The sequence below is a fragment of the Bombus bifarius genome, unplaced genomic scaffold (genome assembly GCF_011952205.1).
Source record: "Bombus bifarius isolate JDL3187 unplaced genomic scaffold, Bbif_JDL3187 scf7180000008288, whole genome shotgun sequence".
Lineage (NCBI taxonomy): Eukaryota > Metazoa > Arthropoda > Insecta > Hymenoptera > Apidae > Bombus > Bombus bifarius.
In genome coordinates this window covers 706577-728291 of record NW_022884571.1, presented here as the reverse complement: position 1 = coordinate 728291, position 21715 = coordinate 706577, and the positions used below count along the sequence as shown (strand labels likewise).

At 43.5% G+C, this 21715-nt stretch overlaps 1 protein-coding gene and 1 long non-coding RNA gene across 3 annotated transcripts; one reads left to right on the top strand and one right to left on the bottom strand.

Annotated features, from left to right (window-relative positions):
* Positions 1 to 219: 219 nt before the first annotated feature.
* On the bottom strand, positions 220 to 1834 carry LOC117212336. Its single transcript, XR_004488438.1, has 2 exons — positions 1580 to 1834; positions 220 to 929 (listed from the first exon to the last, which is right to left on the bottom strand). It is a non-coding gene; the product is annotated as an uncharacterized LOC117212336 (long non-coding RNA).
* A 1975-nt stretch (positions 1835 to 3809) lies between these two features.
* LOC117212327 (agrin) lies at positions 3810 to 21708 on the top strand. Of its 2 annotated transcripts, none has more exons than XM_033457069.1 (9): positions 3810 to 4259; positions 18064 to 18180; positions 18482 to 18791; positions 18915 to 19058; positions 19191 to 19361; positions 19452 to 19616; positions 19806 to 19928; positions 20263 to 20439; positions 20581 to 21708. In XM_033457069.1, exons 1-9 carry the CDS (start codon positions 4205 to 4207, stop codon positions 20810 to 20812), a joined length of 1494 nt encoding a protein of 497 aa, XP_033312960.1. In that variant the 5' UTR covers positions 3810 to 4204; the 3' UTR covers positions 20813 to 21708. The 2 variants fall into 2 exon arrangements, with proteins under 2 accessions (XP_033312960.1, XP_033312961.1); XM_033457070.1 differs by lacking the exon at positions 3810 to 4259 and adding an exon at positions 17757 to 17778.
* Positions 21709 to 21715: the final 7 nt, after the last annotated feature.

Sequence of the window (21715 nt, the reverse complement as noted above, 5' to 3'; positions counted from 1 at the left end):
CACGCGTGTAGCCATTTAATCAGTATATCCGATTACGAATACCATTACATATACATTTTAGATCTTAGCGAACTAGTTGATCATAGGTATATTTACCAACATCCAATCTTACGACGTGGTTTGCGAATCGCGTTAATACATTTTCAGAGCTACATAAATGTCTATTTTATGTCTATTTTTTCTATACGTGACATTTCTTGGACACGAAGTATGAGATGCTTACATAAGCACTAGAATTTTGTTGTCTTCGAGTTGACAGTTTAGTTTCACATGGAAGGTGTTAATTACATTATTCCCGCTTATCCACTTAGTCACTCCGACCAAATGGAATCTCAACAGGTTCTGAGAGGAACGTTAGGGAAAGCATTTGTCCTATAAAGGCTAATACGATAATCAGTCGGGACTTTTTTTTTTATCTATAAAGAAATCAATATATGAGTAATGCGGAAGATAATGATCACTTACAACACTAATGCTCTTGTCTGCTACCAGGTAGATTATTAGATAGAAAGGTGAGAGGTCCCCATAATGATTTAGCGAATGGCCGAGCAACGACGCAGTCTCGGTGCAAGTGCGTCGTTTTACCTTGTCCAATTGCATACTTTATGAGTTGCCCTGTATGGTCATGGACATGGGACACCATACTACACCGCTATACTTTGCTTTGACAGCGGCGAAATGTTTATTTAATACATGGAAATCCCCGATTCCTCGGTTCACTAGCAACACACGACTGTTTCAGTCTCTTTGGCCCGACCTACAAATCCTTTCATTTTTTTCATGCTTTCCTCAATGCTTGTACATTCTTGACCACGCGAACATTTTTCCTTTCGAATAGAACACGTATGAAGTATATTTGCTCCTGATGTTTGTGCGCAATTACTGTCATTGCATATGGTTAGGTTTACATAGCATTTGCGTAGAACGACCTAAATAAACATTTATTCGATTTTTAAATCGTACGTTTCGAAATGCGAGACGCATGCAGCAATATAATGAACATAAAGATATTCATTTTAAATAAGATATTGAATTTTGATTTAGATGTTTTCGAAGTGAAGTATTCAAAATCGCTGAAGCTTTTATGACAAACCAAAATTTATAGTTTCACTATAATCGATTGAGTTCTAATATATCACGGTTTAACGATGCGAGGACCAAGGATATAACAATGTTATAACGTGTGTCTTGTACTAGTTCAGTGTGTATACGAGTATACTATAAAATTTGACCTAAATACTTTCTAGGAGTAAAAATAAAGCGGGCAATCCAGAAGCTGACAAAAAGTATGCTTTAAATGCTTTTCAACGCATTTATATATATATAAATATATATATATTGTATATACATATATTTGTATATATTGTATATATATATAAGTATATGTGAATATTCCTTGGCAATTTACAAGGTTGGATATATTGTACAACACTCAAGCTTATGATCAGCGGAATCACTGCACATTATAAACGTGTTTAATTATCATTTAACGTCTTAACGTTTTGACGTGATACGATGAGGATAATGAATGCTAATCACGACGTGGCGAGGATATTAATTAATCGTTATAACGGTGTACAGGTCGGCCGAGATAATGTTACAATAATTTACGATGCTGTGTCCAAACCGATATCACAGGAGCTGGAGCACATGATTGGAATAAAGTGGATCACCTTCGTGCGGCTGACCTAACTTGTTCCTGGCGTCAAATTATCCTGTTGTCGGATTGGTATTGAGTCCTCGGCTGTAGAACTCTTTGATCTTCCGCAGCTTATCGAACCGTGTCGAAAGGAAATACGCGAGGAAATGTAGGCATTAAATCGAAACACGAATCGTTTATACAATTACAGAACAATGGGAGCAGCCTACACACACATTAATAACTTAATCTGTCGAAGTGTATACGTCATTCCGATGGATCGTATACGTGCAGCTGCTTATCAACCTATTTTCATTTTCTATTAAGCAACGCGAAGTTAACTTGCTGTTTATTCATGTACATGGATATGTACATACATTTATTCATGTGTACATGGACACTCTCTGAAAGAAAAAATCTTTAAATTGACCTCGGGCTTATTCTCGTCGTACTTTCTCCATGATCTTGGAATATTCACCGCGGGCTAAAATCGCAGAACTATAGCAATGATATTGCTCGTGCAAGTGAACAAAGTAGGTGCAAAGTTCTATAATGATATCACGACGACGAGGCAAGAAGGTCGTTGCTCGATCGTGTTTTGTCGTTTTAGGCCGCCGTGAAACACATGCAAAAACATGCGAGTCGTTACACGTAGACAGTCCACTGGCCCGGTTGATCGACGGACTAGAGTGAGAATACATGATTCCCGTAATCGAAACTAAAGATCGTTGCGAAGGAACGCTTTATCGATACAAGAAGGTACAAATAAATTTTGCTTAGACATTTTTCGGCTAGTTGCATACTTTATGTCTGGGAACCTAAGTACAGGTACGATTGTGTTAGGCGAGGCTACCGCGTTAAACGTGCAAGTGGGTTAATGGTGAAGTCCACACGAGAGAGAAGAGACCGATATACTATATGTACATGCGTACATTTTACAGTCTGACAGATACTCTGACAGTTGATGTTGATGAACGATCCCTCCCGGCCTTCGGGCAGCTAGCATCGATGGAGAGGTTCAGCTGCAGCTGCAACTTGCACCACTGGAGAGCGAACGGCCCCGCTATACATTTCGCCTCTCTTCCCTTGGGCCACTGCCACACTTTCGTGTATAACAACCGGTGTATTTGCTTTTTAGTTCTCCTTCGAACATTAGATGTTCGAAACTGGAGCACCGAGAGTTTTCGTCGAATCTAAGAAAGTATACAAATCGAGACGAATAAAATTGTCTTACTAGACGCTATTACATGCGATGTAGGTAGAAGTTATGTTACGGTAGTATTATGTCTCGATCGTTTCACCGCTGTGAAATGCAGATAAATAATGCTTCCCAATAAGATGTAAGCGTACAGTATTTGGGAATTGTGTTCAAACGCCCATGAGAAAGTCCACTAGCCAATTTCGCTTCTTAACTTTGAGTAATCTATTTATGTTTTTATACATGTATCGCGCGTTACCCGCGAAATCTCACTTAATTAATCACTATAGACGCGGAACACGATAGAGAACGCGAGCATAAAATGTTTCTCTCATCGTGGTGAATGCAATTCTTGTGCACCTGCACGTGAAATTAGTGGTTAGAATGTAAGTAGGAAAGGAGATTAATGTCGCTGTCGGTAACAAGAAAATTCCCCATAATCGTTCGATTAGAAAGTGCACCCGCTAAAATGTAAATGAACAACTGCATTGCCAGAATGGCGTCTTCATCGGCAAGCCGAGAATATTCTATACTTTTAATCATCTAACTTTCTCAGTCAGGTGCCACGCTAAATTTCCAGCCGTTTCCTCTGATTCAGTCTTTTATTCTCGATAGGTTGATTTCGAAAAAAGAATTTGTTTTCCTACTATCTCGCGGTATAATATCTCTATAACTACTCTCCTTGTTCCAGATTCGTATCCGTGACCGAATATAAAACCATGCTTTGATACTGATGGTCTGTGGCGAATAAGGGTGAACGAGCACATCCGACGTCAGAAAGGTAGAGGGCCGTTCCTTGCAGATGAAGAAGAAGAAGTAGAAGAAGAAGACTAAGATATCTGATAGTGGAGGAGGAAGAGTTGGCCTAGAAACGGCGGTTCTCCGATCTCCGATCTGTTGGCGGATTTTCAGGCTTCTTCCCGTCGTTCCACCTCGTCCAGTTACCCCTCCTCCGTTTGACTGGCCGTCGTCGACGATGATGGTAATGGTAAATGGCCCATGGAGAGGCTCTCCAGTCCGCGCCTCCACTGGAAACGGGAGCACGCCACGTGAAAGTAGGAAGGGGAGGCTATAGCCGGAGCGACGTCGCTTCGTGCGCTTCAGTCGTTCGTGGACCTCGAAGGACGATAGAGGTCGAAGAGGGCACTTCCTCCTCTCCTTCCTCACGGCGCCACCACCATCACCTTCTCTACCATCTTTCCGCGCCTTCGGCCTTATCCTTCTTAACCGGTGGCGAGAGCACGAACGTCGTCTACGCACAATAAGATAATCGTTCGCAGCCGTCCGCCTACTAAAATTGACTTATAACGACGTCGTTGATACACGACCGTGGCAAACGTCCGAACGGATCGTCAACAGTACGAAGGATGCATCGTCACATCTCCCTTCTCGTTGGGATCATCTTGCTGTGTTGCCTCCAAGGTCGGTATCGCTTTTAACCTCTGCACTAGAATCGACCGATCGTGTTTCACTCTGGTGAAAGTCGCAACAGGTCAACCTGTCTTTACGTTCAGACATTCCTCTCTCTGTCCTCTGCTTTCCTTTTTTCTCTCTTCGTCTATGTTCGTCGTTATGTTCCCTCTCATTTTTTGTTCACCATAAAGCTGTTTCAGTGATTACGGTATTCTAGCCGAGAAATTGATCGATAATTCGTTCCCGTCTACTGCGAGTTGTTTTAACGGTTTCACGGTTGACTAATTGAGAAATTAATGAACTCCACACGATACACGAACAGACGGGTCCATTCATTATTCCATGTAAAGCAGTCAGCCGTCCGATGGAGAGTAAAAGCATGCCCGGCAGTTCCTATTGGATGCATAATTGTGATCGATATTACGTTAAAATAATTCGTCTAAAGAAATATTAGTACCAGGAGATCCGGTTACACGTGAATTTGAATTCTTAATTTCCGTTTTCGTTCTCCAATGTATTTCCTCTGCGTTCGACTTTTAGCTCATATCTGTCCCGACAGGTAGATAGTCGAACGTGTTGCGTTTGAATGGGAATTGATCTTATTAAATTGGGTCAGTTCAGCAGGAACGGCAAAATTCAAGCTTGCAAACAGCGTCGCGGCGTCAATGTGTTTCTTTTTAAAGAGTGGTACTCGTGTTCCTATATCGACATTTAAAGCCTATCTCTTTTTCTCTTTTTCTCGGCAAATAGCTTTGGTCAGAACACCCATTGAATTCTTGGCAGGAGGGAGCCAGTATCTCTCTATGGCCAAGTGCGATGCTCTTTCAACCGGAGGAAAAAAAGAACCATTGGTTTTTCGTTTTAATCTCCAGCACGCTCGCAGCCTCGTGCACGAGTCAACTCACAGGGCCGAGTTCCTTCCTCTTCCTTTCTCACTGATTTTATGTATACACTCCACGGTTGTCGAGCGTGTACCAGCGTTACTAAACTAGTGTAATTAATTGTAGCATTTTATATCTTGCTTTATCGACGACTAAGTCATCCACGTCTATTTAGTGATTTTAGTCTATCGAGTGATTTTTAATTAATTTACTAAAAGAAATAGCAGGAGCCGGGTATCTCTGCCAAAATAATATTCCCATGGGATCTTATGGATGGGAATATCATACATTTTTACGCGAAAAACCTTCATCGAATAGTCTCGCTTTATCTTTAATCTCTATTATGTTGTCTTTTAAGTACGAGAATGCATATTCATTGCCATTAGGAGTAGGCTAATTTTATTACGTACCTTACGGTTAGTCTGCTGCGAATACGTAAAGGGTTCTGTAGAGACCAGGTCGAGTGTTCGACCAGGCACATGTAACTCGTAAAACGACGTTAGCCGGGCGGACTCGTCTAATTAAGTATGCTAATCGTCTAAAAATCTCGCTCGTATCAGCGACCCTGAAAATTTTACGGAACGAAGCATAAGGAAAGAAGTTGTCTCTTATAGCCCTCCTTGCGGCTTAACTTGTACAAATTACGAGACTGCATCCGATTAACGATAATACCATTTACATTTGTCGCTTGTAATAATAACAATAAGAAATAGGTAGTGCGAAGAATCCAGCAGCGCCAACGTTATGTAGTTTCACTAGCTCATTAACTCGTTCAGCATGGTATTCTAATAAATATCATTAAGTTTTTAACGAGATTGCGTGTTAAAAGAAATTACAGGTGGGGCAATTGATTCGAGCATTTAGACGTTTATCATTTCTTTTCCAATGTCCCGTAGAACTTCCCTTCCAAAATTTAATCACGGTTGTAATTTCATGGCTTTAATATGTAGTAGATACTGTATGATGGCCTGTAGCAGGTAAATGGAGCCCGTTGCGTGAGCAAACATACGTAAGGGAAAATGAGCCGAAGTGTAATAACAGATGTCAAAAGAATAACAGGATTTATGCCCTTTTTTGCGAAACAGAAGGCATCGCCACAGAAATGCCCTTTTTTGAGATTTTTACCCTGCCATTAAGGCATAAGAAATACGATAGTAATCTGCGGTTCTCAAAAGAAGATTTCGTGTATTTCAAGTTTCTTCTTTGTCTCTTGAAATTTCGTTTCGGATACGTTTTTCCTCCTCGAAATCTCGTTTCCTCTCGTCATTTCTTTTACGTTCAACGAGAAGAGATATTTCTCTCGATGTCAGACCGTGTCTAAGGAATCTTTCCCCCTGTGATCGAATATCGCAGTAAACAATATAAATTCCTCGGTGAGTGGTCCAGGAAGGAGACGTACGAGCAAATTTGTTCGACTCGATATCCAAGGAAGGATGCATGCTTTGAAGTTGTAGTAAACGTTTTATTATTACAAATCGTGAAACGTTTAGCCGATTGGTTTGCATTGAAAATAGTTTGAAAGCGTCTGAATAGCCGCGAGACGTTTCAATAAAAGATGATCCCTAAAAGCGTTACGGTTTCGGTTCATTGACTTTTCAACGTGTTCAAATCCTCGTGACCCGGTTCCTCGTTATCCGTCCCTCGGGAAACTGTCGAGCTACAGATTAAATTTTCATTCGTATATAGTTTTCGCAAATGAAATTACTTGGACACAGAAAGAAAAGGATAGTAAAAAAAAAAAAGTGATGTTCACTGGCTTGTATTCTGTTGGTCCATCGTTCCATCGACTATGAAACGTGTTTTCACGCTTGGAAGGGTTTCGCGTTTACCCGAAGGGAAAAAGGGCATGCCGCTTCTCCAGTCAATTTCATATTTATTAATACGAGGATTAACAACCACCTGATGATCATGAATAAGCAAAGATGAGTCGGGTATGAGAAACATTATTCGTCAAATAGTAACGGTTGCATATTCGGCTTGATCTAATTCGATCGTTTAAATCGTTGATAATTAATTCATCGCACGAATAGCGCTGAATAATTACGATCAATTACCATGCTAGGTTTGAACGTGACTGTCAGAAAAGCGGAAAACATTGCGCGCGTGCTAATTAACGTTGTTCTGTAATTATATGTATAACGAACGATTACCGATTCAAACATCCTGTTCAGCGGTATCCAAAGGAAACTCAATTACCTTTGCACGCATTGAAATCGTTTGTAATTAAAAGAAAAAAAGATAAGAAACGAGCTCAAAGAAAAAGTGTACAAACTCTGTAAAGAAATGGATCATCTCACGGTCGGTGATGACCACGCCTACGCTTCGTACGAAACACCAAGTTTTTATGTTACGCGTCCTTCGACTTGAACAGTAATTTCTTTCTTTGAAGATCGGCCAGCCTCTTACCGTTATTCGAAAATGCTTAGAAAATATTTGTACGGCCTGGTTCTGTGACACCAAAACTGGGCAATGGCTGCATTTCACGTCGTTAGACAGAGATCTTATGCTACACCTCCAATTTTGACCAATTTCTCTCTTCTTTCTTTCACATTGTAAATAATTCCGATAGAACACACCGTAAAATCGTCGAGCTTAAAATATCTCTGAACGAATTATCGTGATACAAGGGTAGGAACTTAAATTCACGAAAAATTCTTGTCGCGTAATAGCTTATAGTTGTAACTGTGGTTCAAAAGTCGAACAGACTGCTAAGTAAACGGTGCTGGAGAGATGCGTAAGTACGATTTTATGCTAAGTGGAAAGTCGTCCGGGCGCAGGTTGTGTACCATCGGTTGGAAGCACGCAGCGGAGATACTATCGAAACAGTTTCCTCGTCGTATGTGGACGGTATTTGCACACCGTGCAGCTCCTAAGAAACGTAAATTATTCATTAAACCCGCGAACGAAACGTAGTCACGTTCTCGTTTGTCTAGCGTCAATTTTTCGTCTTAGTGCTGGTTGAGAGTCAGTAAGGAATCTCCTTCTTTCGGTTTTCATTCAGGATGTTCTCCCCGATGCCACAGTGAAACGTGTATTAAAACACTTTCGCGGCGGCGGATCGCACCTTTCACTAGAAATTAGATTAAACGGCGCAACTACTTCCACGTATCTCTTTCAAGAGCATGTGTTTTTCTTTTTCACCTACATTGAGCACGTACGCGCTATTTCGTTCGTACAATGAGGTCCCGTGCCGCGTTTAATGGAACGTATCGGGGAATCTAGTACATCTAGCGTTTGAATTAGATTGGTACCAGCAGGCCACGCTATTCTTTTCATTCGACTTTTGTGTATCGTGCTTATCTTTCATCATCATCATGACTGCTGCGATATTTATTCAGAGCTTTCATCCGTTCTCTACTTTTTACTAATCGCGTTACAGGTAAATTAATTGAATAAGAGAAAGGTGTTGGTCTGTGCCAGGCGTATAGCGTGCCAAGATAAAAATAATGAAAGAAAGAGGTGCAGTAGATCATTGGATAAAACGAAAGCATAAATATCGTTCTACTTTGGACATGAATTAGCATTATGGCAAAGAATGCATACGTGATTTCACGACAATAGTACTTAGTTGTTCGTGATTAAACGCGATCGTTTATACCGACAATTACCGTCTACCTACTATCGTCACAGAGTTTGAGATTTCATTTGGATTTGACAGTTTGAACGTTAATTGATCGCGGAAAACGGCAAACGATACGCGAGTGGACGATGCCATTCCGCCACTGCCCGCTGTTTCGCGTTATTGCATCGTCAATCATCTTTATGAAATCGTTACGATAGATCACTATCTGCCGAACAGATTCTACTGTCGGTTCGAGCTGTTCGGTGAAAAATGGGAAGTCATCGTTTTAATCGTCGGTTCGGCGAATGAACCCTCGGATGGTTTTGCTCTTGTTCTCGAGTCTAGCTTGTTCTTCTCGTGATTAGATTCTCGCGGGGATGTAGGAGGTCGTTAAGGATCGTACGACGATCGATCAAAGTTGAATAGAGCTTGCGAGTCAACCTTGAACGTCTCTGGAGCGCAATCTGACCCTTGATTCCGCGGTATTGCGCTCCGTTCGATCGATAAACCAAACCAGTCAGTTGTCCTTTCGGGAACGACACCGTTACCGTAGCTCGATTCATCCGCCGATGCTTGACTTACTTCGCTGACCTGAAGACCCAGTGAACGTGTACTCGTGAATTTCAAACTCGTGTGTCGTTCATTCCCAATTCTTCATCCTCGACGGTCTAGTTGGCTGTTCATGTTACAACATTCCGAGACGGAATTGGCTTGTTGTCTAGCGTCAAACGCATTCCTTGACTTTAGCATTGAAATTCTTGGTTCGATTAAGGAAACTGGTCTGATCATTACGGCTGACATTAGAAGAAAAAGAGAGAGAGAGGGTAGATTAAGGTTGGCGTTAAGGATTAGCATAGCGTTCCTTCACGATCTTCTGCTAGTTTACAACTGATCTGAACAACGTGGACGAGAGCTGTATCAAGTTGTAAGCCGAAGCAATGGTAACCGGTAATGATATGCGCATAAAAGATTTCGTGTATACTTGCGGGAAAGTACTCGCTGAATGTGCGGTATTTACGCCCATGCGGCAACGAAATGCTCGTCACGTTCTTTCGATGTCAGCTGACTTCGAACGAATGTCCGCGTTAAAACGTGAAGATTCCTTGAGCTATCGGACCTTTTATTAGTGTCTTTCCGCGCGATGGCGAACGGTCGAGCTTGTTCACCGACGTCAACAATCGATTTGTAGTCGAGGAAGATACAACGAAGAAGGATCGAACGAAAAATACGATTGGACGAACGAGAAATACGAGGATACCGTCATAGTAAAGAAGATTATGGTAGTTGCAATTGGACAGGCGCAGAAATAAGATCCCCGTTTAACTTCCTCATACCGACTTCTCCTTTATTCTTCCACATATTTTCATCATCTAGCCGTAAAACGCAGGATTTAATATTTCGATACGGCTGCAGCGAGACAGGATAGTTTTTCAGGCTGCCAATGTCCTCCAAGGAATCTGTTACAGGGATCGTATTAACGCGTTTCATTTGGCAATACCGTAACCGCACATTAACCATAACGAGAAGGCAAAGAGAAACAAGAACTCGTTAAAGCTTATCTATTTATTTTCAATACTATTGGAACATGTCTATCTATAGCTGTCGGTTTCACGCTCTACTTTTCTGGTTTCCACGTATCTAATGATTTCTCCGGATTTATTAGCAAAAAAGCAGCGGAGCTATGACATGTTTCCTCATTTACGCGGCAAGAAATCACGCAAATGAGAAAGCCACGAGTGAGGAATGGAAAACAGAGACAATCCTGATTCCGGCCGATTATCGATCGCGTTCACTCGGTTGTTCCGCCAATAATAGTGCTGAGATCGTCCGTAGTCATTTTCACGATCGAGGGTTGTGAAACCCTGGCCTAGACTTAAGTAGGTATGGAGGTAAGGTCGAGGTCACTTTCATGATTCCTTCCTGTGGATGAACCACACGGGGATCGGTGTAAATTAATGGGCGCATGGTAGGTTAAAAGCTTTCGCTTCACTTGTAAGTATCAATGGAGCATCAACATCCGTGACGATTATTCCTGTCGGTCGATTAATTTTTCTCATTCAACCAATTTAGGTCCCAGTTAAGCCATATTCAACCGGTTGCATTAAATCACATTCTACTCTTCTAGTAAAAGAGAAAATGAATAGCAGTTTAGATTTGTAGCACGATTTTCGATTTAGCTATGATTCAAGAGTAAATGGAATCGGGGTCGCTTTCGATGTGCATCTTACGCGGTAAAACAGTTGTTAGCTCGTTCAACGAACACTGATTCAACCTCTCCGAGCTATCAATAGTATACTGCTAATTAAGGGTCGAGGTCGTTCTCGTTAAACGTAAAACGTTTATACCGCAATGAAACTCCTGGCTGATAGGCTGATTCTCCTAGACGTGTTTACATTCTATCGGTTAGATTACAAACAGATGCAAGATACAAGATTAGTAAATCGATATTGAAACTGCCAGATAATGGCCTTAGTGTTCGAAAATTTTCTATCCTCCAAAAAAAGACGAATAAGGCAGTGACCATATTTCTCAGATTTTTATCGATCCTATCCGCGGTAGAGCTATTAGGCCTAAGAGGGCGCGTAAAAGTGAAATTTTCTTATCTAAAACCGTGCTCCCTGAATATACTACAATATCATTGATCATTCTGTCGATACTTTTAACGAAACCCACGTAGTTAATTCATAATATCCGGAAGGGAAGATTTTTCGAACTCCAAAAAGTCGAATGATTGGCTCGTGCGTCGTAGCTGAGAGGAAAGTCTACCTTCGTCGATAATTACCCTTTCTCTGAGATGCAGTGATGCGTTTCTTCTTAATCATTCGATATTCCGTCCTTCTTACCTCGTTTTACTCTAATTACTTTTAATATGCAATATCCTTAAACGCGAACGCGCAAGTACGCTTACCGTACACTTCTCACGCGGTCCCGTTCCCCTCTGGCACCCGCTATTCAATGAAAACTCTGCCAACCACCAGGCCCAAGAAAATCTCAAATTACATACGAAGGTTTATGCTTGCGACCACCAGATGAAACATCCTTATGGGATTTCAAAGGCTTTTACTACCTGCACGCGGATATTCAGCTAAAATGATGCACACTTTTAGACGTCGTAACTCATGTTCCCCGTGGCGCGAAATCGATCGTACGAATTGTCGGTAATGCATTCGCCACGTACGCCACGGAATTCCCATTCCGTGGAGATTTTATAGCGACAACTTTGACGAACCCGTAAAAGAACCGGCCTGGAATTCTTTATTCTCAGCAGGATAACGTTATGCACGAATCGCGCGTCTTCCTATTCCCGTTATCCAAATCTACGTGAAAAACGTAGACTCGTGTATATAAGTGTGTATCTCCGGCTGATGAAGACAGAGTCGAAAAAGTACAATTGGCTCGCGGCATGATCTTGTTCCTTACTGTTTCTTGATAGTTGGAATTTGACGAATAATCATCGTGCTCCACGTGTATATGTTCATTTATGCCTATGCAAAAGTATCATTCGCATTAGCGGTTTAGTCACGGTGCGGTGACGGTCCACTCGAATGTTATTCATTCACGGTTCAGAGCATCGACTAACATTTAAAGGATTCGTGGCAGCGAGCAGCAATTCCACGGTAACCGAGGTGTTAATACGAACTCGAGTTTAGCTGGCAACACATGTCAGACGAGGGTATTGGAATCCGACGAGTATCCATTTATATCATCGTTTTTATTTTATTGTGACGGCCGATAACGCGTACAAGTCTTGAGGACATCATACCGGTAGTCTGTAATGGTACTCGACGACACGAGCATCGAGGTGCAATTTCTGAAAAGATAAAACCGAACACGAAAATGATGTTCGATCCAGCACGCAATGCGCGGAAGAGAAAGGTAGGAAATCGCAGCACGCGACGGAACAGACGATTGAAATTTCAGCCGATCGCTGATCGAATCGTGGCAGGCACCATCGCAATTTTCCGTTCCGTATCGAACAGAGAAGTATGCGTACGCTTTGGAATTTTCACACCGTGCGAGAAGAGCGGAGCGCGACGAAAAAGCGCGCGGGCGATCGTGAAAAAAAAAGTGGACATGTTCGCGGAGTAGGTTGGACCGTATATACACAGCAACATGTACGATCGATCGAAGGTTCCTCCGATGTAACGGATCGGCGTGAGCGAACGGTCGCGAGTGCACACGCGTTCACGTGCACGCTCGTGGGAGATCGAGCCGATCTGGGAGGTAGTTTTTCGCCCCAGTACTCCACTTACCACTCGCCACTTAAACCGAACACGACGATTTATGGAACGCAACTCGTTTGTCGTGTTCCTTCATGAACAGCGACACACATACTACCGTTTTTGCCGGTTGCTAGGGCCACGCGCTTCCTGCATTCTCTTCATCGGGATGCCCCGCATTAACGTATTTTGATAACACCGTATCGTTTGATTTTTTGCTCTGTCACTTTTTACGTCACTCCAGACGATCGATGAATGAAACGCTTTACTTTATTGTGATTGGCACGGCTACTTTATTACTATTACTATTTCCAACATGGTTTGCCGATCGTTTAAATTGCAAACGTCCTACGATTTCTAACGCCGAAGGTAATAACGACGAGGATCTGAACAACACGGTTCAAGATTCAATTCCAGACCGCAAAATACACCTCTACCCTAGCGTTTGAAAATATCCTACGTTTTAATTAATCGTTTGCGGTCTCTTTCGAAATACAAGTGCTTCGTAAATACAGTTATAGCAGAAGCTATATCGCCTAAACCGGTACTCCCTGATTAGCATTTATGAGCATTGTTTCGGCAAAAATCTAGCCACGAGGATCGTAGCCACCGTCTTCCCCGTAACAGACGTAGCCGTGATGCGTCGAGCCACCAACCACACGCGAAACCTGTTTTGATTAGCAGCTGTCAGCTAACTCATAATTAGCCGTTTCTCTGCTTGAAATATTTGGCGTGATACTGTGCATGTCTGTAATTCCGAGTATCTAAAACCAAACTGGCGGATGAAATTATTTCATAATTTTAATGCGAAATACCTGTTCGATTTATCGAGGAATTATACCGTGAAGCGAAGCTTGATTCGTCTTTATCGGTATCTTCGAACAGTCGCTCAAACAGGCGATAAATCATCCGATTGCGACAACGCGACTTCGTCTTTTCCCGCGAATCGCGTTCGAACTGCTTCTTTACAACGTTATCGGAACAATGGCGTTGCTAGGCTGGAAACAAGATTGTTTCACTGCAATACGGAAGTACGCGACGATACAGACCGTCGTTAACGTCAGATTTTTTCGACACGGAAACACGGTCGATCAAAGATAAAGTATGGAACAATGATACCGGTTGTCGCGATACTTCGCAAACCTTTGCCGTGATAGTTCTGACAATATCCTCGTTCTTGATGCAACGTCTAACGTCCTAATAATTTCACCATTTCCGATCTCGATTTCGGAACAATCGACACAAGCAATGGGCCGCGGTTTAATCATGTCGACTCGTGTGCTCCATAACAGAAATAGAAGCTGGTTAATGCAATGCAGCGCGGATGTGTTACGAGACAATTCTAAGAGGCAGACGAGATCGTTTCACGGTGATAAAGAGGGCCGGTTACGTCGAGAAGATCGACCGAAGGTATACCGAAGGAGGTTGCACGAGAAACGAGCTGTGAGCTGAGCCTGGAATCACGGAACACGAACGACCTTACCGTGATTGTGACGCTATCGACTGAGAATGATTTACACGGTCGTTTCTTTCGTCCTAGCCGAGATACTGTCCTGCGCACGCGATCATACGCATACAGATCTCACGGGCAAGATCCCTGTTAGAATTAATGGATTACTATTCATGCCTGTCCCATCGTTACCGGGTGCTACTTCGTATGTACCGAAACGATCGTAAGATACCGATTTATTGGAATTTAATAGTCTTATCGATCATTGCCGCTTAACAGGTATAGGTTTGAAAATGATTCGACGATAGATTGAAAGGATTCTGTATAGTTCTGCATAGAAGGACCATCAGTTATTCGAGTTTAAGGGAGAAAAGCGAGAAATCGCGCACGCTCAACTTAGAGAATTAATCGGTCACGAGCACCCACCACAATTTGTCAGGCGCTTGAATGTGTCGTTTGCTAAAATTCGTAGAAACATCGTTCCCAGTATTCGCCGACTATTTATCAACAGGCTGTATATGGCTATAATAACATGGTGGCCGTTATAACATTAATTAGATCGAACGCGAGTTGATTGGTTCGCGTAGATTTTGTGGGACGTTCGTTCCTCGTTTTCGCTCCGTCGCGGTCGCGGCATCGTCGTACGTACATTCTTCCTCGCGCTCCTTCGAATATATCTTGTTCCCAAGCGGAAGATGAGTTTCCATACGGTTTGATTTACGCGTAGTAACCTACCTCGGACTTAATTGACATCTGCGACGTAAGCTTCGCGAGAAGCGTTCACATTTGTAAACGAATCATGGCCCGTTTAATTATCTAAGCTAGAATCGAAAGGTCTGTCATGCAACACAGTCGTCCGAGTGCGCTTCCAACCGCAACGTCCATCCAGTTCATCTAACCTACCGTTTTTCTGGCCGTGTCTCCAGGAGTAGCGACTAGGAAACAAGAACAAAAGCCGCAGTCCCGTACATTGTTCGTTTTATTTATGAGCCACAGCTTATTCGTATCAAATCGTTCCGGTTCGTTAAACAGATCCTTATTTCTCTGTTATCGATCTTCGAGAGCGGGATGCGAGCTGGCCGTGTTCCTCTCCCGGCTTCTCGTTTCGTGGACAAAAATCCAAGGAGCAGCATCCACCCGGTCGGCATGCATCCTTGCCGTGGTTCACCGACCCGCATATTTCTCCCTCCCCCTCCCCTCCCGCTCTTTCCCTGTCACACTCTTTCCTTCCTTTCCCCCTCACAGTCTCTCTTTTCCCCTCGATCCTTTCTCCTTTCCTTCGTCTCTTTCCGTTGCTCTCATTCCCTCTCGTTGGAGCAAGTGGCGGGCATCCACTGTACACCATACTCCGCATGCATGCACGCGCTAGCTCGTGCGACCCGTACATCTTCCACAGGGATATAATTCGATCTGCATTGTTCACCAATCGCCCCCTGACCAGACTGGTCGCTCCTCTATTGGCATAATTGATTCACTTAATCGCGTTCGTGGGAGTGACGGACACCTCCTTCAGCCGCCCATCAACGCCGCTAATCACACGTCCATTTGACCAACCGACGTCCGCTTCAAGGAAGAATCTCATTCTCTTCTTCTCCTTTGCTCTTTCGTCTGCTCTCTTTCGACTACTTCGGTCGTTTTCTTTCTTCGTCTTCACGCTCACGTTCTTCCCGTTCTTCCACTTGACGAGCTTTTGTGCCCTCTTCTGCTTGTTATCGTACGCACGAGGATTATAATAGTTTTTCTCGTAATCTACGTTTTCTTGCCTCCGTTCCTCCGACATGGGCTTTTCTCTTTCTCGCGCGCGGCTCCGTTAATCAATGCCGACAATTTTATGCGACGCGATTCGGATCCATAAAATCTATGGCATCCGGCAGTCTGGCTTCTCCTTTGAAATCTTTAGCGATCCACGTTGCCAACCCGTATCTCGTATGGTTCAAGGGGCTCTAAAATGTTCTATACTTCAGGAGAGATCGTGCACACCTTTCTCTCTCTCTCTCTCTTTATCTTAACGGAAATTCAATTTAGACATCTTCGCGGCGCGTAGGTACGCGTATCGCAACCGAGCTATATTAACCGATATCGTTCGATCGATAAATCGTAATCGTCGTAATTATGGAGAGCATACGCTCATAAAACTCGCATCATGCTTATCTCTGGCCGTATTCGGTTATTAACGTGCTTTGGCTCCCCGCGAAGCAGGAAGGAGTGTAACTCGATTATTACACGGAAAAAGGGTATAATATCGGCGATGTTCGCGGCGTCTTTGTGAGATACGGTGGCCGAGAACAGGAAGAACCACGGTCCCCTATATTACAATGCATATCGGCACTATCTCGTTCACTTTGTGAATTCGAGCGCAGATTCTCGGATTCAGCAAGCTACGAATTACCGTGGCAGGCGAACGGGATATCGGGCCGTTCGCCCTGATCGCGCGCGATTCCAGCAAATTGTATCCCGAGGAGAGTCTAACTCGATCGTTACGCGAAAGGAGCCGTCCTAGCCATTGCGATCCCTCCAAAAAAATCTTTACGAGCTCGAACGGATCCAGTCCGTCGTTCTTTCTCTGGCGTGGCGCACAGCGGTACGAAGCGTATGCGCGCGCGATGCGTGACCGCGATCGTAGATAAATTATCGAGTTGCGAGAACAGAGAACGAATCGTCCATTAAGCTCGTATTGTTCACTTGACATTCCGGTAACGACTAGAACGTACCGGTCTTGCAGAGATCTCTTAGGATCGTATGTATTTTTGCACTCTCGTACGTGGCAGCGTTTTCCGTGCACATTGCATATATTATCTCGGGCTAGAGAGAAGCAACCAGGCGAACTTTATATCTCAAAAAGTTATTCCGTGCGTCTGCCGATTAGTCACGTGACCGAGCTGCGTTTAAATTATTCTCTGGTTACGTTTAGCTGTCCGCTTTATCGGCATCGATGTAACTGCTCCTCGCGTCTTCTCCTCCTGTCGGTTATCTTTAACTGTACACCTCGATTTTATAATTTGTTACATATTATGCGAGCCGGTGTAGAACGACCGCAGTAAATCCCGTGTGCTGTTGACCCGGCGATCACTGGACCGAAACCAAGCCAGCGGACCCGGTGCAGTAGAGATATCTGCGCGGAGGGTCAGCAGGAAGCAATTAAAGTTTCGACAGAATCTCTGGGTTTAACGTTACCATTACACGTGGTTGCCACAAAAAAAGATTAGAGGACGATCCAGAAGGATCGAGAGACGAGCGCGGTCTATTCGCTTCTTCCTTTCCGGTTTGCTCGATTATTTTTAACTCGACCTTTCACGCTCCGGGATGAACACGATCCACGCGCAGATCCGCAGAACGCGGTTTTTTGATGCGATGCATCGTCGGTGCAGAAACGATCTAGGCTCCAATTACCAACGTTTCCTTTGATTCTTCGCAGGTATTTATCTTCTGCCAGTCACTTTCTTTCTTGGGCTTGCGCGTTCACCTTTCCATTGTAATTATGCCATTATGGCTAACGCTTACCGCTGGTTTAATAAAGAAGACCTTATACGTCTTGATGGCTCGCTATAAACCCAAGTAACAGTAAATGGCATTTCGTTTTACGATACCGTGTTGTACTTGGTCGCGAAAGGAGTAGCTGCGCTTGTTACTTTCTTTTCCCGAGAGATTGATCAAATGCTAACGAGGTCTTTCACAGTCTCTTGTACTAATTTCTGCGCAGATTTCGTGACCGGCGCCTGTCCCCGAATATGTCCGCCAAGCGGTGAACCAGTCTGCGGTAGCGACGGAGTGATCTACGCGTCCCAGTGTGAAATGCGGAAGAAGATGTGTGGAAAAGGTAAGGGGCCCCTTTTAACTGCGTAATAATTATGATTAGAAGATGCGTACGTGCGGTGAGGCATCGTCAGCGATTATCCAGTTGGTTTACAACGTCCGTCGAAGGGATGCATCGTCGACCAGCATCGAGACACTTGGTTCGTTCCCTCGTTTCGCGTGCTGAACGACCTTAAATCCTACTCCCCGGATGCCATTAACGATAATCTGTTAAGAGTAAACGCGGTACATTTCGCGCATCCGATGCAACCGATCGGTTGCGCGGCTGGGGACCGGTAATTATCGGTACTTTACAAATTGCATAGGCGTGACCGTGGCCACGGAGAAGATCGCTTGTCTAAGATCGTCCGGTAGCAAGTGCGAGCATCGTTGCCCCGGCGATCAGGATCCGGTATGTGGCACCGACGGCCGCACGTATCTCAACAAGTGCATGCTCAGAGTCGAAATCTGTCGAGTCGGCATCGAGCTGTCCCACTTGGGCCCCTGCAACAACATCTCCGCACACAGGGAGAACTGCCCGGTCTCCTGTGACTTTGCACCACTCGACGGTCCGATCTGTGGAAGCGATGGCAATGTCTACAAGTCTACATGCCAAATGAAGCTGCTCACCTGTGGGTACGTGCTTTTGTATAGGTGTCGGAACGACGCTCGACTTTGTTCTGGTTATTGCTGAATAGAATACGCACAACATTCCATGATTTTGTTCGATTGAGTGGTTACATTGTTACCCGACCATAGGCAAGGCGTAGTACGTACGAACAAGAAGCACTGTCAAACCACGAGACATTGTCGTGAATCGTGTTGGCGCGGTGCCAAGCCAGCCTGTGGTAGCGATGGAATCCTCTACTCGAATACCTGTAAAATGCGAGCAAAGAACTGCGGGTAAGGAGCACATCCTTGAAAAAGTCCTCGATCGGAGGCAGGCGCGCGCGACTTCTCGCCACGCTGTGAATGACTAGCGAACTTGTTCGCTTTTTATACGTCACCAGACTCACCACCATATCAATCGTTTAGCAAACACGTGTTCGAAGTGCCGATGTCGTACTGCGTGTCGCTGGAACGGACGTCCGGTGGCCAATCGAACGCCTGTCCTTTGGATTGCAAAAGCGAGCCGGAAGTTCCGACCTGCGGATCAGATGGAAGCATATACAAGAACGAATGTGAAATGCAAATGCTTAATTGCGGGTTAGTTTCTCTTACGTGAATTCCAAATATTCTCATTGTTCATTTATAATTTCGCCGTTTAATTTTGATGATTGTTGTTTTATTTCGTAGACAAGCAAGAAGAAAAGTGACAGTGGTAGACTTTGAGAAGTGTCGAGCTCGTTTGACCAAGTGCATGAAACAGCAGCAAAGATGCGGGAACGAGGTGGATCCAGTTTGCGGAAGCGACGCCAACACATATCCGAATCAATGCCACTTGAACGTGGCGGTTTGCTTGTAAGTTGGCATTCCAGAGATATACTATTCGAATGCGTATTCGAAGAGAATTGAATGGATAAACGACGTGTGATTAACATAACGAGAAGCAGTTACTGCTAAAGTTTCGCATTACGCGCATTAGTTACATCAGTCATTAGTAATGACTCGATCAGTTGTTCGATTCCTGACGTTACCGTTGCTTTTTAGAAAGGGTATTCAATTGGCTCACGTCGGAGAGTGCACGACCTTGAAAGAGACCGAACAGTGCCCCGAAGATTGCAGCGAGGTACCTGAGGAACCAGTTTGTGGAAGCGACGGCAACGTTTACCGGTGATTAAGAACGTTATTTGGATTCCCGGACGTTCGGGGCTGAGAGTTTTAGGGACGTGTGAATCACGAATCGCCGCTAGTTACGAAGAATAGACATTCGTCTTAACCATGGTCATTCGCATTGAAAAATTCATTATTTCGATAGATCTTTTTCTTTCCTTTTCAGCCATCGTTATTAAGCTTTTTGTTTACGCCATTGATAAACATTTTCAACAACAGTTATCAGTTAGATCAAGCAATTATTTCTTAGAACTCTCGCGGCACTCGACGTCCCTAATTCCTCAGAGAAATCTATGTATACAAATGCGTCATACGTGTATTCATATGCGTTCAGATCCCTTTGCCATCTGCAGCGTGAGACATGCGGTCAGAGGGTAGTTCAAGTTCCAGCACAGCATTGTCGCACTACTGCGCTCTGCAACCAGATCTGTAGTGGAGAGCGGCAGTTTGTTTGTGGTTCCGACAACAAGCTTTATCGTAACGAATGCGAAATGAAGAGGGACAATTGCGGGTAAGTGTTTAGTAATTGTATTTGAAATTATACCTCGTCCTTGAAATTCGACAATCGCTTGAATAACTCGATTTTGGATAGCTATGAAATTGTCTTGAAACCGACGACGATCTATTTTTTTTCATATACAACCTTCTTCAGGAAACACGTGTACGTGGTGCCCATGAAGAGGTGCGTGCAAGGTTTCTTGTTCCGTGGCTGCCAAAAGATCTGTCCACCTTACTACGATCCTGTTTGCGGCACCGACGGCATGACCTACAGCAATGAATGTTTTTTGGAAATTGAAAACTGCCGCAGTCGAAGCATAGTTACAAAGAAATACCATGGAGTGTGCGGGCAACCGACTGAAGAACCTAAGAATTATTTGTATTAACCTGATCAAATTCTATCTTCATGAAAATGTGTTTTTAAAAAAGTATTTTTTCAAAAACTGTCGATTTCAAGACGACTCGTAAATTATTATAAGAAATGATCGAATCATATTCTTTCAAGTAGGAGCACGATCTTCTCGTAAGGTACTGTTATAACGACCGAACGATTTAATCGAAAGAAAGTATCGATTTTTGCACTTCGATCGTATATTTTTACAATTTTTTCGTCTTGAAGTCAAATTCGACAAATTTCTTGAATATTTACGGAATTTTGATACGAGATGTCCGCTTTCGGGACATCTCGTCGAAAATATTTCGAGAAACGAGTATCCCGTTAATCGTATACCTAACTCGACTTATGATAATGGACAAGATTCTTATTATCAATTCCGTAATCGATCATATCGAGACTAGTAAATCCATTCAAATGAATTCTCGTATTCGTCATTCTCGATTTTCGATCGCTAATCATCCGATCGATTGGACCAAGACTGCAGTTTATAGCCAACAGCCACTATTCGCGGTACGTGCTTGGCATTTTTATCGATCATACATGAACGCTAACGACCACGTTGATTACCAAGTATCTATATTTATTTCGCATTCTTTCTGTTCTTGGATTGAAAACGATATAATGTGGCATTCTTGCGTGATACGATATTACGAATTTCGTGCTAGATCGATCGTTCGTTTGTGTAACCCTTTCGCATCTTCGCATATTTCTCGCCGGTAAACTCATGTCTTATTTATTGTAGTATTATTATTGATTATCGTATCATCTTTGCATCATTCTGTTTATCGCTACTGCTACCGTAACACGAATAGTTCCAAAACGTATTCTTATTCTAATTGTAAGAAAGTATTTAGCTACATTATATGTATATCTCTCTCTTTTTGACATGTGA